The following is an 18,668-nucleotide window of genomic DNA, read 5'->3' as shown; positions in this document are numbered from 1 at the left end:
CCCTCCTCATCATCCACACCCCAGGACCTGATTTCTCCTCAACCAGCTCACTGATCACTCCAGCAGGGACTGATGTCCATCCTAGAGAGCCCTCAGCATTTTCACCTACCCCTTTCATCTGACTGCAACTGTGCCTCCAAGTCCTCTGGAGAGACGTAGAATTCCTGCTCTTCACCTTCAGGAGGTTTGGGTTTACACTTCCCACAGCAACAATTACAGCAGCAGCACAGACAGCAGCAGCAGTAGCAGGCTGTGATGAGCCCACAGAACACAAACAAGGCCTGCAGAGGACAGAAAACACAGAAATAGTCATACCCTGTGTCTACTGTGCCATGAACCACAGAGTTTGTAAGACTTGGATACAGAATCAGAGGGCAAAACCACACCAGTCCAGAGACAGCTCAGTAACTACAGCTTTGTACTTCATCTCTGAGAAATACTTCAAATTATGTGCAAAAGTGGCTATGGTTCTCCACATTTTACACTGAGGTGAATACTGCCAGCCTGGTTTGCCTGAGTAATTTCTACAATTTAAGTTAAGTGGACTATTTTGCTGCATCTGGAAGAAGGTACATGTCTAATAAGCACATCTGTACTAAAATCCAGGGGTACAACAGTTCAGGACAAGCTGTAACTTGCATAAATAACCCTGGAAAAGACTGAGCTGTACCAGCTGATGCACAGGCCATTGTGTACCTACAGCAGGGACTTGGAGCAGCCCAAGGATGGGGGTATGGCTGAGGATTGATGCTCCCAGCATGTGAGCACGGCAGCTCCATACAAGCCAGGTCTGCCAGATGCTTATCACAGTGATAATGGGCTAAATTAAAGTCTTCCTATAGGTCACTGTGCAAATGATTTTACAGATTTTACACCAGCAAGGTGATATAATTCTTGTCGTCCTTAGGGGATCAAGAGATGGAGGCAATGCTGGCAAAGGGAAGAAAAATGGACCCATGCAATGAAATGTAAGGAGATTTTCTATTAGCCCAAGTTCACAGTCAGAACTCATTCTGCAAAAATATTGACCAGATATTATCAGAGAATACCCCCCAAATTATTATCTCTTCTAAATCCACTAGAAGAGCCCAAGTTTCAGTTAGTAACCCAGGTCTTGCTTATTAGACCTCTATCACTGGAAGTTCCTCAAAAAACAATTTTCAAAGGTAAAACCAAGAACAGTTATCAAATGGAGCTCTCTAAGAGTTTCCAATACCAACCCAGAATAACTCCTGTGCCCTTTTATTTACCTTTGCCCACCAGCTGGACAGCACGAAGTATGTGTTCACATTTTCTTCACCAAACTGCTCTGCTACATAGAGCCCCAGAGACCCATACTTATCGTAAATGTTCCGCTTTGTGGCATCGGTCAATATTGCATGGGCATTATTGATCTCTTTAAATTTTTCTGCTGCCTCTGGATTATCAGGGTTTTTATCAGGATGATATTTCAATGCCAGTTTCCTGCAGAAAGAAAAAAAGAGAATGAAACCTGGTGTTTGGGTTCCTGTTTTGGTTTTTTTTTTCCTAATTCCGTAGCCTGCCACTCAAGGGGGACTTTTAAGTGGCAACTGTTTTCTTTCCTCTGTGATTCGACTTCCCTGATGATTCTTCCTTAGAGGATAATAAAAGGCTACAGCAGTGTCTTGCTTAGTTCACAGGATTGACTTCAGACTGTTGGATTTGACCCTCGGAAATCCAATGGAAAAAAATAAGAGACATTGAATAAAAATAGGTTTGGGTTTTTTTATCCTCAGCTCCTGCAATTTCCACCAGTAAGTTTTGCTCTTGCTATAGCAAAGACACACCACAAGTCTAAGGTATAGCACCAAAGAGTAAATAAAAGCAAGTTGCCACAGCTGCTTGAAGAGTGTCTGAACTGCTGCTTCTGCAGTGTCTGAACACAAAAATAGAACACACGATCACTTGTGGTTAATTCACCAATTCCTGTGCAGGAACAAAGTACTTTTCAGTTCAAGCTTTGCTAGAATAGAAAACACTTCTGAGTTTCGAGACATCAGGAAATCACAACCTACCTCCCCTAATCAGGCCAGATCTCTTACAAATAACAAAAAAAACCAGATAAAGCATTGATAAATGTGCTAGTTCTCACATGGCCCAAGCTATTTACAGACATCAGTAGAAATAACTGGCTAAACACCTCCTTATGAAGAGAAAATACGTGGTCCCAAATAGAAAAATAACACAGAGCCACATGCTGGCAGTTCTCCTCCACCACAAAAGGTACTTGTCCTCCTACAGAAAATGACCACAAAGTCACGTATATGAGAAAGACAGGAGGAGTCTGCAGACAATTACATGTCGGCTTTGCAGTGGGGAAATGTTTAGACAAACATAAAACAAAGATGTGTGCAAGCACTTGGATGTGCCTGCAAGTACCTCACAGCATTTAAAAACCAGCCTGAGTGTGCCCCTGGGACACTTCACTGTGCATGATGCTGCTCCAGTAAATCATGTCCACAGCTGCCACTTGTGCTCCAGCCTCAGTGAAGGCTGAAATAATCACAGGGAAGTTTTATAAACCTGGAAAGGGCTTAGTCAGGCTTCAATAATTAAATATTTTCATTTCCCATTTCCTACATGTACACAAACCCCACAGCCCCCAGGCCAGCAAAGGATGTTCAGACTGAACATGATGAAGGAGCAGCAGAGGAAACAAGACCAGCTGAAGGTTCAGGTAAATGTGAAGCAGCTACATTTCACCCCTCATCTCATGGGGTAGTTCCTCCAAAGGAAAAAAATTCACAGTATTTTCCCCAGGACAGTAAAATTATTTTCCAGTTGCTTGAAGATAAACTATTCAAACTCCCACTTAAAGCTTTTAGGAAGATAAAGCTAATTTTTGAGAATCTGTGGACCTGGTTTATTTATAGACTTCACCACATAGTTGCCATCACGTAACTTTGGAAAGGAAAAAGCTTTGGTGTTAAAGACTAAAGGAAAACAATTTTTACAATGAGTATCCTCATGGAAAGATGATGCTGACCCCTAGTGTAATCCAAACACATTGCCACTGGTCACAGCAGCAATTACCTTTAAGCAGATTTATGGAAAGGAAGATGTTACAGGACTCTCTTTTGTAATTTTTATTTGGTTAGTATGAAGCCATTTCATGTATCCAACTCTTCAGGAAAGGGATACAGAAAAAAAAAAAATCATCTTTTAAAGTAATAACTCCACAAAAAACAAGAACTTTTGAACAGAATTCCAGGAAAATGTAATCATTCATGCTCTGTTTTCATCCTTATTTTTATCTTTAATCTCCATCTCCATGTGCCAGAAGTGGAAATGATGAACAGCAGGGCAGTTCTGCACACCTGTGGTACCCCTAAGACAGATACAAAGCTACATAACAGACGAGTTTAACTCTGATCACAGTCTTAAAATGCTATTCAAACTTAGGCAAGGACCTTTCAGAATGACACTGTGCATTTGAGAATTTAACTTACTAGATAGAACATGGAAAAATTTAAAGCCTAGACATGTTTTCACACTCTGTTTTGCAAGAAGCAACCACATTTTCACCTGTTTTTCCCACATATTTTTCTTGCAAAAGGTCTAAATAAATCAGCTGAGGCTCCTGCATAAACAGACCATTTGCTGAACACTGCATTAAAGCCATTTGTGCTAGTGGGACAGGCATAAAACTCAAAGTTTTACCTGTAAGACTTTTTGATATCATCTGAAGTGGCATTTTTGTCCAGCCCCAGCACATGGTACAAGGACTCCCCAGAGGTAGAGAGTGAGCGTTGCCTCTGGTCTGCCATCTTGAGCTAACCTGAGGAGAGAACTGGCCCCTGCAAAAAAACAAAGGTTAAGAAATGCTTAAGCAAAGGAAAAAACAACCTCTTGGAGCATATCATCCTCAAAAACAGAATCTACACGTCAAGATTCAGCTTTAATAAAATGTGCTTTGAAAAGGTTCTTTACACATGTGGAAAGTAAAAAGTTATACAATTCAATGAATTATCAGTGAAAACAACTATTAAATTGTTGGCACAACAGCCACCCTGAATCCCCACTGTATAGACTCAACTCTTCTTTCCAAAAACCCCCAATCAAGAGCTGAGGTACAGCTATATCTATGTAGTGCATAACACATCTCTCAAGTCACTTAATCTCCTTTCTTAATCTTAATATTAAGATAATTTATTTGTGATAATACCTATAAAATCAACATGGCAACAGAGAAATTGCTGTTGAGGCTGCTTTTTTTGCACCACACTAGCATAAGAGTACCTGACTTTATTTGTATTTTATATTTCAGAAATTACATTTTAAAAAACCCAAAAAACCAACCTTCTCCACAACTCCCAAATTCCAGTCCCCTATTTTATCACTAGCACCAGGTCAAACAGCATCCTTAGACAAATCCAGCATGACCAAGCCTGTGCATTCCACAAGGAAAGAGGAAATGTCTGCCCAGAGAGGAGACCCCTTCTCTCATAATTTAAAGTTGTGGATCCAACATTTAACATGCATTCTAGTTAAAATCATGCTACTTGAACATGGATTAACCTCCTGCTCCACATCCAAATGTGACAGACCCCAGAGGTGTCCCCTTTGCCATGCCAGGACCAGATCTGGTTCTGCCCTCTCCCATCCTGAGGAGATCAGCTCTGCTGTACAGAACTGCAGCCAGGATGAGCATCCAAGAAAAGACTACTGACTATTTTTGGATTATGTCATTACAATTAGCCCACACCAGATTATGCAGCCTTTGAAAAAGATATTTAAAGCAGCAGACTTTTCTAATTTAACCCTATGTCTTATACAACAAATTAATGACCTCAGCATTCACAAGGCTGGCTGAAAGCAACGCCCTCAGCCCTCACCCCTGCACTGCCTGGGTGCAGCTGTGACCACACCTCTGCTCCTCCCAACACATGGGAATTGTCACACCCACACAAGGGGGACCAAGAGATAAGGATGTGGACAGACACATCACCGCTGTCTTGTTCAGCTCAGACCCTGCTGCTGATTCTCTGCCTCACTTGGCCTCTCTGACTTTACATCCATTTAACACTGCTCACCAGGTCCAGCTGTTTTAACTGAAATGCAAACTCTCATCTAATCTCCTTCAAGAAGCCCTTGGCAAGTCTACCCAATTTAATTTAAAGCTTCTATAGGAGGCTATAAATCATTACTATTAATAATAATTTGTCTAAACTCTAATTCTATGGCTAAAAATTCAAACTACATCCCAGATCTGGAAGGTGAATGTGTGGGTAGAAAATATTTTCTTTTCAAAGACACTGTTCAGTACCAAAAGCTTTCTGTATGGGAGGAAAATTACTGAGTGCTACAAGACACAACACAAACAACTCACTCATTTGGGCATAATCTGATCCAGGGAAAGGAAAACCATATTTCAGGAAAGAAACCCTCCATGCAGGCACACAGCAGACATCACCCCCTGGGCCAGCCTTTCCCAAAGGCAGCCTCCCAGCCCCCTCTGCCCCAGAGCTGAGGTCAAAGACTGATGATCTGCCGTGTCTCTGATAATCTGCCTAATCCTGCTGCTTCCCAGGCTCCCTGCTCAGCTCCTCCATCACTTCCTCCCACCCTCCCTGGAACTTCCCTGCAGCTCCAGCACACCAGCCCCTGCCAGCAGCTCCCTGCCAAGGAGTGTCTGTCACTACTGCTCTTGGACAGGGATCTGAGAAGTCAGGAGGGAAAAAAAAAAAAGCATCCTGAGTGTAATTTTACATGTTGATTTAGCCCTTCTGAAGAAGATACTGCTTCAAACAGGAGTTCCAGGTCATTATGGACATTTTTGCTAAAAGCTGCAGCTCTATTTAAGCATAACAAGCTTCCTGTAACATCAATCCAACGTGGCCTTGGTGACAGATGCTGCAGATCACAGCCATACACCATGTTCTGCTTAACAAAATCTGCACTGTTCAATTAGGGCCAATTTGTTTAATGAAAATGAATTCAGTTTGACCCAGGCAGTCCGTCTGCAGGCACAGGGATACAATTCCACACTGCTGCATCCTTAATTGCTTCCATCTGAACAGCACTGGGGATCCACAGCTTGGTCTAATGGGATGTTAACATTTATTTCTCCAAACTGGTATGAAATGGACACATTGGCCTTGGCAGAAGAGTGGAGGGCAAGGCAGTGATGGAAATTCATCTGGGAAGCTTTTTACTTAAGGGAACAGAGGAGTATTATCAGTAGGAATGCAACCTTTGGCTTTTAAAATATGAAACAGACAGTAAAGGTACAAGTTATTTAAGTTCCGAGTTCTCCTAAACTCAGGTATAATTTCTGCTGTTTTCACACGTGGCTCTAATTCACAATCCTGAAAGCTGCCCTGTATTTTTAAAAACTGTTGTGTTCAGCAGCAACAAGCCATCTGCTCCCTTTTCTAACCAAGCAGGATGCCCTGAAGAGGTTTCTCTGGGAAGGCTCTGGAGAAAGGTAATCTCCTGGATTACCCAGCAGAGTGTTTAACCATCTGAGTACTACAGCATCCTGCCTCGCTCAGCTCTACCACAACAGGCAACTGCTTTCAGCACCACCTCACTGAAAAGACTCAGATTAAACCTGGCAGGCTATTTATGGAAGTCAGCCTTAATGTTCTAAATACATCCATGGAAAATTGAACCTTAGAAACACTAATTTGCTTTTCATCTTCTCTAAAGAACCCCATCAAGTTTCATGAAACTGGTGATACCTTAGTTTCTGCCAGGTCTGCTGACCCTTTTAGAAGTTGTATTTAACTCATTAAAATGGCAAAGTGTTATTACAGCCAAGGGGGGAAAAAATCAATAGCTCTCTGCCAGTTTAGGGAATTAAATACTCACAGAACATCCCCAAATAATATCTGCACTGAAAAGGTAGACAGCAGATCTGGTGGCCAGAAGCAGAGAAGGAGGAATTAAACTCCATCTGATCCGCTACAAGATGCTGCAAAGAATTTCAGTGGAAGCTGGCAGTGAGGGGGACACATTTTTCCAAGAAAAGATGCTGGGCTGTGTGTCAGAATGGAGAGTAGAGGTACTGACACTGCTCCCACAGACAGCAGGTGCTTGGGACAATACTGAATCACCACTGCTGGATCTAGGAAGAGCTACCTTGAAATAAAGGGATGAAAGGCTCATTCCATGGACAATACCCACAATATGTGAGTGTCATTAGCTTCTGGAAAAAGACTAACAGCAGTTCTTCTCATCTCCCTCCAGGGCTGAAGCACTGAGTATTTATTCCAGAACAAAGCCTGGACACTGTAACACTCAAGTACCACTTTCCCCATCTGCCCCTGTGTAAGTCACACAGGCATTGCTGTCCCTTGAATGTCCTTGCTGGAGGAAAGGCTGCTCCAGGAAGGAGTTGTGGCTGTTCAGCTCCACTGATCAAAATCCAAAGGGGCACAGAACACCAAACAAGGTTAAAGATTTCCAGCTGAAGCTGGAGCAATCTCTAGAATTCTAATTTTCTCAATGCCTGTATACTCATCAGTTTAAGTCCCTAAAAATTAAATAAAATAATGAAATCACTCCCTGAATGGACATGCCAACAGACAAGGCTGTACACAGGTGCTGTCCACAGCATCACAGTGAACTGTCTACACACAGTATAGGGAATCTGGTTGGAAACAGCTGATCCAGAAAGTGAAATCCCACTGTAAAGGAGAAAATCCGCCTCCTGCTGACACAGTGAATGATACCACCGGACACAGGATAATGGGAGGTTATTAACCTTAATGGATATTGTTTGCAAAAGAGTTGGGTTAAAACCAGCACACAACATCCTCCCAGTCTTCCAAAATATCACCAGTAACACAGAGAACAGAGGAATCCCCAGAAGGGAAAATAAGAACCAGAAGGAATGACAGACAGACTCGGAGAAGTGTTGTGAGTGCTGGACAGGAGGAGGATGCTGCTGTCCCAGCTCAGCCCAACCCTGCACACATCTGTAAGACAAACTATCAGGAATGATGTCAAGCCCTCTACAATTACAGTTTTAAGAGCATATTAAAAGATGATTAAATGGTCCAGCTCGGAAATGATGTTTTGCCAGCTCTTACAAAAATAGTGTCTAGTTGATACTTTATTATACGACTTTAGGAAGCACTTGAATATTTTAGGAAAGATTTGGAGTCCACAAAGAATTGCTGCTAAGTGGTAAAATATAATGCTTTAAAGCTAAGATTCCAGCTTTGCAGAGATTTCCAGTGCAGAAAATTAACTACAGGTGTTAATCTAAAATTGAATTATTCTATCCCAACCAGTAAAAGTCTAAATAAAAACACCAAGCCTGAAAGCACTTCAGTAAATATTGATTTGTCACAGAAAGGAAAAAGCACCACTGGCCTCCACATCCTGTCCATCTGTCTCAGAGTCACTTAAAGTTGTCCTGACAATCTGGTATTTTTCAAGGGAGAAAAAAATAATTTTTTTTAAAGGCGAGACAAGAGACACATACACAAGATTGTGTTACCACAAAAAATAGGAGGTGTTTTAGCCTTGGCTTCCTGAGGAAGTAAGAGATTTTTGTAGGAAATGTTGTTTCCTCAGCAATATTTTGTATTTAAACGAGATACAAGAAATAAAAAAAATCCAGAACTCACCTGGTGTCTATTTTGAATATTCTAAAGTAAGTGATAGCAATCTTCACACACTTCTAAAACTGATTCTCCTAAAGACAAAACAAAAGCAAATCAGTTGTTCACCAATTCTGAAATTGAGGACTCTTTGATAAATTATCATCACATTACTGGACAGTAAAAACACAGAAGTGTTCTATAAATATTTGTACCACAGGTACAAAATAAGTCCCCACAGCATAAATAATTGTCTTTAGAATTGATAAACTATCAAAATAAATGACAAATATTTAAAAACACAGAGACAAGGCCTCTATGGTTTGAACTACAGTTTCAGTCTCTTTTTCCCAACTTTATAATGGGAAAGACACACATCTACCCAACTGCATGGAAACTCTAATAACCATTATCTGTTTAAGACTTTGGACTTTCTCAACTTAGGCCTTTGTGAATATATGTACTCAGAACACAAGAAGCATGTTTTTCAAGTGCTGGTAATCTGTCGTGCTGTTAGAGAGAGACTGTAAAGCAGCTTAGCCAACACAGCAGAGCCCAAGCTCCGGCACTGGAGCAGCAGGCACAGCCTGCTCTGGGGAGCAGCACCAGCTCCTCTTGCCAGGACAGATTTCCACCAAGAAAACCAAAGTGTCATCCAATTTGGATTCCCTCATCCTGAAGAAGATGAAAAGCAGTCTCATTCTGGTGTACAAGGAGGGAGAGAACCTGAGATGACCCAGCAGCACACACTCAGTCTTTCAGCAGTCAAGGCTCCAGATCAGCCAGCCCATGGAAATAACAGAGCAAAGTGCAGCCTAGGAAATGCTACACAGTACTACAGAAAAAATCAGGGAAACTCACTGCAACAGATTAAAATACCTTTCTGATTAAGCAGGTCCAGGACACATCTAACCCACATTACCAATCACAAAGTCATTTATGCATTAGATGACTGAACAATAAACCTTGTGAGTGGAACTTCAGAGCAGCTTTTACCTGGCAAATCATCACTTAATTGTCATACAAATCCTTTCAACAGCTTTCAGAGAACAAGCTCTGAATGCACTTGAGAAATAAATTCCCCATTGAATTAATAATTAGGCCTTTCATGGGCTGGAAGGTTCCAGCATGGCAAACAGAGATGTTGGGAATACACCCAGGCAGCTGCTGGCATTGCTGCCCACTGCAGTTGCTTGGTGCCATCTGTAAGGAGCTGCTTGATCCAGCAACACATCCCTAAGTGGGTATGAATGAACCAACCAACAACTCAATAATCAGCTTATTGTTAATGGATCTGTTTAGTTCCTTTGATAGGAACCAGCAAATGACTTTTCCTGAATAATGAAAGGCAGGGAGTTAAACTTTCCCACTCAGAGCCTGTGCAATTCTAGAGCTTGGACTAACTCCCCAAGGAAAAATATCCTATTCTGTGAAGCTACAGAAGCTCCCAGCTTCTCTCCCCACAGCTTTCTTCATTAAAAATAACCCACAACAAGAACATTATTTAAGCATTTATAAAAAGCTGCAGATTGTTAATGGTGTTGGCAACCAGAATGATGGCTCCCTACCCAAACGAAGACCACCTCTAATTGTGCCATCATTCTGTTTCAGACAGCAAGCCCAGATCCAAATATGTTGACAGTGAAACTATGTTCAATTTATGGAAATAATATTAGTATAACAGAGAAAAAAGCAAGGTCCAAATGTAATTTGGAGACAAATGTACTTTGAAAAAATGAGCTATCCTGCTAAGGTCAGAACTGGGCATGTAATGATGCAAATATTATACCATGATGTGTGGGTAGAAGGTTCAAATATAAGACCCTGGCCCAGGCCTCATCAAAACTCCATCAGCAGAAAAGTTAGTATTTTTTTACAGCACTTATATATATATATAATAACCAGCCATTAAGAGACTCCAAATACACAACCAAGCGTTGTCTTAATCTGGATGCAAGCAGCAAGATTTCCTTCAGTCTCACATCTATGCCAATACCAAGTTTCATTAAGAGCAGGCAGCCTGATTTACAGCTGAAAATAACCAAACAAGACAAAAATAAATTCCCAAGGAAACTGCTTCTTGTAAAAATCAAAGTACATGAGAAACCCATGCCAGGTACTTTGCATCCTCCCTGCCAGCACGGAGCCAGCCCAGCACCTCCCAGGGGTTCGCTCCCTCAGCTTCTGTTGCAAGTGGCAATTCCAATTTAGTGACTCAGGAATGTTTTGATCTCCCCATCCAATCTCATTATTCAGCAGGCCAGATCCACTGACCCAGAGCTCTACATAATACCCATCTTGTAATTACTTGTAAATATCTCCCCTCCTTATTACATTATATTCGCAATCCAAACAAAAGCAGAGAAGAGGAAAGGACAGATGCTGGAAAAGGAACAAGAGTGTTCAAAATCCACCTCAGTGGGTTCAAAAACACACATGAGAAAGAAGGAAGTCTGGGGAGAGGAATATATAACTGTTGAAGAAATGAGTATGAAAATTAGAAGAAAAAAGATTAAAGAATGATGAAGATAAAAACAAGCAAAGCTACACGAATGCAAACTGAATTCAGCAACACATTAAAACTGTGGTAAATTTTGTAACATTGAGGAAGAAATTTGCTGGGGGAGGTTGCATGGCCTTGCAACCATTTTGCTCGTAGCAAAACCAGCTCTTCCAGCCTTGTTTCTCCTGCAAATTTGAATCCAATTTATGTACAGTTGTATCTTCCCCAAATACTGGAACCATAAATCTGCTCAGCACCCTTTCCTCCTCTAACCAAGAGACAGATACTGCCTTCCCCTTCCAGAAATCACACGTGTTCTCAGTTCTACTGGACAAAAAGCATGTGTGTTTCTTGAGAACTCAAACCTCCACTGAGAGATGCAGGAGAACACTTTTTACTGAAAAATTCTACTGACAGAATTGTCCCCATCCTGTTCCATATGTTGTTACCAGAAAGGGGGAATTATCTTCAGCATACATGGCTTCATAATCCATCTCTACCATGTACAGGAGCTATATCACAGTTAGGAAGCATTTAAAGAAACAAGGCTGCAATTAAGGTAAATAAAATTAAGTAAATCAATATACAAAATAGAAATTCCAAAGTCTTTATTTTTACATCCTTTCTTGCCTACATGACTTGCAAAATGAATCATTACTGGAAAAACAATGTGAAACAGCTGAAGGGAAAGCAATCTGGCTAACAAGTGTCTACAGAAGACCACTACTATTTTAAATCACTTTTCTTTGCCCTGTAGCTGTCTTGAAATAAGTATTTTTAACCTATTAATCAGAGCATTAACATTTTATATTTCATTAAAGCATCCAAGAGTGTGTTTTGGCATTGCTTACATTTTTTATATCACAGCACAAAAGCCTTTCAGCTGAATTTTGCTATTCAGTTTGTGACCTTATGGTAAAGATCATGTGAGAGACCTCATATCCATAAAAATATTCAGTTTTAACACATAAGCCCTGATTGAAAGCTGAATATCCAGGGAATTAATGTAAATGCATACATCTCCTGGAAAAAAAAAAACTTTACTGTGTCCAAATCCATCTGCCTTGGGAACAGAGGACAGGTCTCCTACACTGAAAGACTGTGACACTAAAAACTTCATTAAATTCTCCTGAGTTCTTTAAGAAAAATAGAAACACACAGCTTTTAAATAATTGAAATCTGGAGCAATACCATTTTTCTGCTAAATTCAAGTCTGAAATGTTGTAACATCCAGCACTGCTGACTACAAGAGAGGTTACACTGAAACTTGTGACAAACTTAACTACAGCAACAGTGTTGTTTCTCTAATGAGCTTAGCAGATTAAAATGTAACCATTTAAGTCTGATTGACCAACCTGTTATAAAGACTTGTGACCTTTTACCCTACACAAGAGTAAGACTCAAACCTACTAAAGGTTTCCCATATAAGGGGAGAAAATATGAAGTATTTGATTTGTATTTTCTATCCTCTCTCCTCAATTAAAGTAATTACTCTAAAAACCTGGGGGGTGGAGTTAATGGATTCCCTACTTAGGATTTCATTGCTCCTATTTAATCTCTCAGCAATATTGAACTATTGTTTATGACATCGCAGTATTTTTTGGGCAGAGTGCAGAAAAGCATCACAAACTGCACATGGCTATAAAAACCCACATTTGCTTACTCAGTTAGTTAAAAATCTCTGAAAAATCAGCAGATGTATTTGCTTTGTTCATTACTACTCTTAATTTTTCTTCCCTATAAATAGTTTTTGAATCACTGTTACTACTCACTAGAACAAACCAGCCAACCCACAACACTCCCTGCTGTGATGAGTGATGCTGATGTCACTTTTCTGAAGAAATATCTTCAACTTCTTCAAAGATATAAAGCCCCATTTCTGCTAATCTGCTACATCAATAAAAAAACCTCATATTGTTAATGACTGTATCGATATAGCCTAACCTTTGAAATATAAAAGAACTCTTGAAGAGATGGGTAAATGAGATTTACACTATTATGTCACATCTGTAGATAAGACAACTAAAAGCTTTTAAATAGGAAGAAAAAAAAAAAAGTCTATTGTCTTGTGTAAGAAAAGGTTGAGAAAATCACATCAGTTGTCAAAACATGAATCCCTTAACAGACTGTTACAAAAAGAGAATTTAAGGAGACAACGTTGAACCAAGCAGCCCCTTTTTACAGCACAGGAGGCTTTTGCCTGGTCAAAAAGAAGAACAAAGTGAGGTTACAAAGAACAGCAAAAAAGCCAAATAAGGAGTTTGAGACACAAAAGGACAGAAAGGAACACATCTTTCAAATTACAACTTGGTTGGCAAAGGGCAAGAAAAAGATTTATCCGAAATTAACTTGGAAGGGCAGGGGAAGGTGTTTCCTCTCTTTGCTCATGGACATTAGTTAAAGATGGAGGGGAGAAAAGTTCATTCCTATTTTCTTTTCCTACCAATTGTGAGGCAGATGAAAAGGTAAATGAGGGTTTGCCCAAACACACCATTTAAATAATGTAAAAGTATGGCGCTACAAACTGCAAAACATATACCAAAAGTATTTTACACCTAAATTTGGTGTTAGAATTGCTTTGTCATCAAATAAACACTATAGACACTCTTGGCAGTTTCGATCATGAGCAGTTTTTGTTAAAGACTTTGAAATTAAGACTTTATTGCAATGAGTAAAAAAGCAAAAAGGAACTGAAGGCAATACTTGTATCTTCACCCTGATCTGAAATGATCCACTCTGGTGCTTCCCTTTTGAGAAACTTCACCTATTTTCAGATTATTAATCTCTGCTCTTTAATGGTTGTCTTCCACCAAGCACACAAATCTTCCACTTAAAAAGTTATGAATAAAAAGGCAAAATTATCAGAATTGAACAGCAGAACTTACAGAGATTTTATATTTTCCAGAAACAGCCATGCAGCCAGCTCAGGAACAGAAAAGCCAAAATGCCTTTATGTGATTACCAGGAACCCAACATCACTGCCTCTGCCTCTGTCAGAGCCTATTTCACAGGATATTAGGTTTTATTCTAAAAATTAAGCTTAATTATTTAATAATACAGGCAGAAAGTAAACTTCCCCTCTCCCCCATTTACTTTTACCTCTTGTATCCAATCTGGTCCTCCAGCCTAAGGTGAAGCATAATTATTCAAGCAGCACATGTATCCACTCAGTTAAGTTCCAAAGGCTTTAGTTCCAGAGATTATTTCTTCTGCAAAGTTAAAAAATTAAGCATATCTAAAGATCCTCACTTCTCCTAATTGCTCAACTGGATTTCCCCAGTTTTTGTGGAGGGTGGGGAAGAGACTATTTGATTATTTCACTTCCTCACAGAAACTGAGCAATTGGTGCTGTAAAAGATATTTCAGGCTTGAAAAAACAACAAAAAACCCCAAATAAAAACAAAACCAATAAAACATCACCAGGAGCAAGGGGTGCTCTGATTAGAACTGGGGCACAGGCTGTAGGTAAAACCCCTCTGATGACTGGGAGGGGTGAGCACAAACCCAAACAAACTAATACCCTCAGAGAGTATCTCCAGGATATAGAAATATATATCTATATATGTAATGGAAGACATTCTTCACTTCATGCCACAGATTTCTCCCCTCTGGGTGGTGTCAGGTGTTACAAAAAGTGGTCTAAAAGCCACAATGAGATGAGTTTCATACCTGCCCCATTCAAATCCACACCACGTGGACATTCAGAAGAATGAAAGGGCCTAAAACCACAGAATTCCACAATAAAATCTGAACTGACCAGCAGCACAGCTTGTATTACTCAAAACTTCTACTTTTTGTTTTGGCAGGAGAATACAATCAAGTTCCTTTGGAAGGCTGGGTGATGCCAGAGGTGATGCCTTCACTGGAAATATTTGTGTCTTCTTGGGCAAATTAAACCAGAGCATATGTCAAGGGGCAAACACACAGTAAATCACAAAAGAAAGCACCTTGAGGTAGAGAATACATTTATTCCCTAGTGATCCCAAATTTATCCCTATGAATACAATGCTAATGTCACAACATTCTTATAATATCCCCAGAATGATACCCAGTACACCACCTGCATGATGGAGTCAGCTCTTTCAGCTACAAATACCCAAACAAATCACAGGGCTGGATTAAAACCAGCTTTTATTCAGTGGCATTCTTTTACAGCAGACAAACTCTTTGGTATTTTCTAACCATACAGTGTGGTTTCACCAACAAAAAGATTTATTTTATACTACTCCCCCACAAACCATAATGATATTTATTTCTCCTGTTCTCTCACTCTGCATACATTTAATCTGCAGACTGCCTGATGAAGGATGTCCTCAGCTCCACCACTCAGTCTAGCAACAGTATTTCATGGCTGCTTAAAAAGAAAAAAAAAAAAAGCCAGTCCATAATTTAGAAATAATAGGGCAATAAACAATGTATTTGTCCTACTGATTTTCCCACTAACTCGCTGGTGATTTAATAAGCAAAGACATAGCTTGTATTTCAGACCACAGACTCACGTTGAAATCCTGACACTTCAGGAAAAACCATATCCAGACTTTATTTGTAATTGAGTTTTCTAACACTGTAATTGGGCAAGAATTAGAACCCATTTAGATTTTATACACTAGGTTTTCAGACAGGAGTCACATTTCAGAGGCTTAGAACCAAAAGGCCACTATTATACTGGGGCATAATTTAATCACTTAATCCAAGGCCATTCCCAAGGCCTGTCAGTTTCAGCACAAAGGATGGAATCATCACATTTAGTCTTTTTTTCCACCTAAATAACTGATAATAAAGTCAGAAAACCCTATGCATAGTTTTTGACTGATGTTTTTATTCTTCCCTCTGATTTTCACTAACACTGGAGCGTGACAGATGTCTCTTCACTCTGCCTGTACCACTGATGAGAAGCCATCAGTACAATGTTAAATCAGGGTCATTCTGACATGTATTCCCCAAACCAAGGGTATGTCCTCCTGGAGATCCTTAACAGGAACAAAATTAGTTGTAAAATAGCACCTTTAATAATTTAGGGTTATTTAAAAATAATATTTCACATATCTACACATTTAAACAGCCTCAAAGCAGCAAGAAGAGTGAAAGTCATTACAGATACATTTTAACAGCAAGAAGGACTCCCTGGCCTTTACATGGAAAACATAAAAAAAAAAAAAGTCACAGGAAGAAATGTGGTTTTTAGATAAGCTGCAGGAAACCAGGGTAAGGAGTTGTGCATTACAGGACGAGCACAGAGATGCTGGGTTTTCATCATCCAGGATGTTGCACACAACGTATATTCCATGCCAGGCCAAATAACAAAGTCACGTTGGCTGCTGGCCCCGTTATCCAAAGCACTCAGGGAAATAGTAAGGTAGGCTTGGGAAATTACCCTGTGCACCTTCCAAGCACCTTCTGATTAATTCTGACTGCCTGATTTTCCCAAGTCAATTCTGAAGAGCCAATGCTGTGCCAATTTAGAAGCGCAACAAGAATGAAGTGAGAGAGTGTGGAAATCAGGAACTTTGTAGGAAAAGAAAAATTGACGCTTCATTGAAGAAAATAAATATTTTCACTAGTTACTGTCCAGACAAAAATACTTCTATAGAACATGCATTTATTTTGCCCTGTGATAAAAATGGTCTACTCCAAGCAAGAATGTACTATGACAGCCTTCAGAAGAAGGACTGACTGACCAGTGATTTGCCAAACCAAACACTAAAATGATAAAATAAGTTTTCTAAAGAAAAGACATGCTTTAGACCCTATTTTTCCTTCACTATTCAGACCAGAAGAACTCCAAGATACACCTCAGAACTGTACATATGGAAAAAGCAGGGTCCTGTGCAACAGAGGTTGTTAGGCATCACATGGAAAATATTCCTCAAGTTCTCAAAGAACAACAGCTCAGAATGAACCTGGAACTTAAATCTATTCACTGCTCTGAATAGTAACTGAATCTAGCTTTTAAATTCAATTTAAAACAGGAATATTTCTACTTATAGCTTCCCAGAAACAGGTCACCTCAGATTTCAGAGGATTTTGTGGTCCCTTCCCTCCTTCTCAAGAACAGCAGGTGAGGAGATGCCAGGGAGTGCTGGGAAGAGTGTAGGATCCAGGACCTCCAACCAAGGTCCCACCAGCCACTCCAAACCTCTTCCCCAGCTCACCATACCCACCAAGGGCCCCTGTCCAAAATGCCACATAGATGAAGTCAGGTGAGGTCTATCAGATGGGTCTGATGTGTCAGGTGAAAGCTGTCATCAGTCTGACCTGGAACTGCACTGGGACAACTCCAGTCCCCGGTGGATGTGGACTAGAGCAGATCTTAAAAAAAAACCAAACCCAGCACTGCTTCAGTTCCCTGTCCAGATGATTTCACAATGATCCCATATGGCCTTTGTGAAAGCACATGAACACTTCTTAATTTTATTCCCCTTCCACCTGCTTTTATCACAATGTCACACGTCTCCCAGAGGCACAGTGCAGTCCAGACTCTGAACAGGACTTTACACATCCCATTTTGTCTGCTCATTCCCCTTCCTGGACTTCTAACTATCAGAAGCAAGAGCATCAGCTTCCATGACAACCTTTGAACTACAGAGAAGAAAATTAAGACATTACTTGAAATATTTTTAACAACAATCTCTTAATTGCTTACCCTCAGGAAACTGCGGAAGCAACCTGAAATTACAAATATCTCATTTGGTGGGGCCTAGCCTTGGTAGGAGGAATTTCCTGCACCTGGCACATTCAAGATTATGGCAGATATTACCACTAGAAACTGCCCACAACATCTGGAGTTTGGATCCCAAGTCCTCCTCCTCTACACACGCAGCTTTAAAACTAATTATGTAGATGTCCACTTAGGGACATTCCAGTAAATGTTTCTAAATCCCCAAGACATGAGAAGCAGATATGTAAAGAAAATTCTCTGACAACTGACCCAGGCAAAGGCCGACATAAATAAAACCGCACAGCAAAAGAAAAACCTGCTAAGATAAAAAATAAGTAATGGCAGATGGAATGGAAAAGAATATTTTCATTTGAAGTACAGCCAAAAAATTAAAGACATAAAATGGGAAATGCAGAGAGAAGGCCTCTGTGAGTTTTTGGAACTGCGTAATAGGTCACTATAGTGACATCAGAGAGCTCTGGGCTTCTCCTGTCGCCACTGCAAAACATGAGCAATCTGTACATTCACTTTTTCTATATTTTGTTCCTTAAAAGTCAAAAAGGTTCCAGAATTCCTGACACCAAACACAACTTTAGTAAGACCCAGATGAAACCAAGGAAGGACTGTGAAGTTCCCTGTGACCAAAGCAGAAGCAGGATGGTGCAAGTGCTCAGATATATAAATAAATATTCTGAGAGGGAAGAGGAAGCCCTGAAGACAGGAGGGGAAAATGTGGGGTGCTGGTGGATCCCTGGTTTATGCTTGTCTGTCACTGGTCTTAGATACTGCCTGACATTGCAACCAGATCCACTGAACTGTTTACTTGCATCATTCATTGGTCAGAAGCCATCACCACAAAAATGCCAGTTAATGAACGCAGACTTATGTCACAAAACAGAAAAAAAAGGCTCCTTAGTGATGCTTTGTTAACAGG

At 40.3% G+C, this 18,668-nt stretch overlaps 1 protein-coding gene across 2 annotated transcripts in view; it reads right to left on the bottom strand.

Annotated features, from left to right (window-relative positions):
- The window catches only part of DNAJC5 (DnaJ heat shock protein family (Hsp40) member C5), a 29,859-nt gene that overhangs the window by 7,410 nt on the left and 3,781 nt on the right, over positions 1-18,668 (bottom strand). Inside the window, exons 2-5 of one of the 2 annotated variants that reach the window (XM_030288931.4) lie at positions 8,601-8,668; positions 3,682-3,818; positions 1,251-1,464; positions 110-281 (exon numbers count right to left, since the gene is read on the bottom strand). In XM_030288931.4, the coding sequence (XP_030144791.1) occupies positions 110-281; positions 1,251-1,464; positions 3,682-3,788 (493 nt within the window). In that variant the 5' untranslated portion in view covers positions 3,789-3,818; positions 8,601-8,668. The remainder of the gene's footprint in view (positions 1-109; positions 282-1,250; positions 1,465-3,681; positions 3,819-8,600; positions 8,669-18,668) is intronic. The other variant, XM_072916900.1, reaches the window with a different exon arrangement.

The sequence above is a fragment of the Taeniopygia guttata genome, chromosome 20, assembly GCF_048771995.1.
Source record: "Taeniopygia guttata chromosome 20, bTaeGut7.mat, whole genome shotgun sequence".
In the NCBI taxonomy this organism is placed as follows: Eukaryota; Metazoa; Chordata; class Aves; order Passeriformes; family Estrildidae; genus Taeniopygia; species Taeniopygia guttata.
Note: the sequence above shows the minus strand (reverse complement) of the source record. Positions and strands in the feature narration are given on the sequence as shown.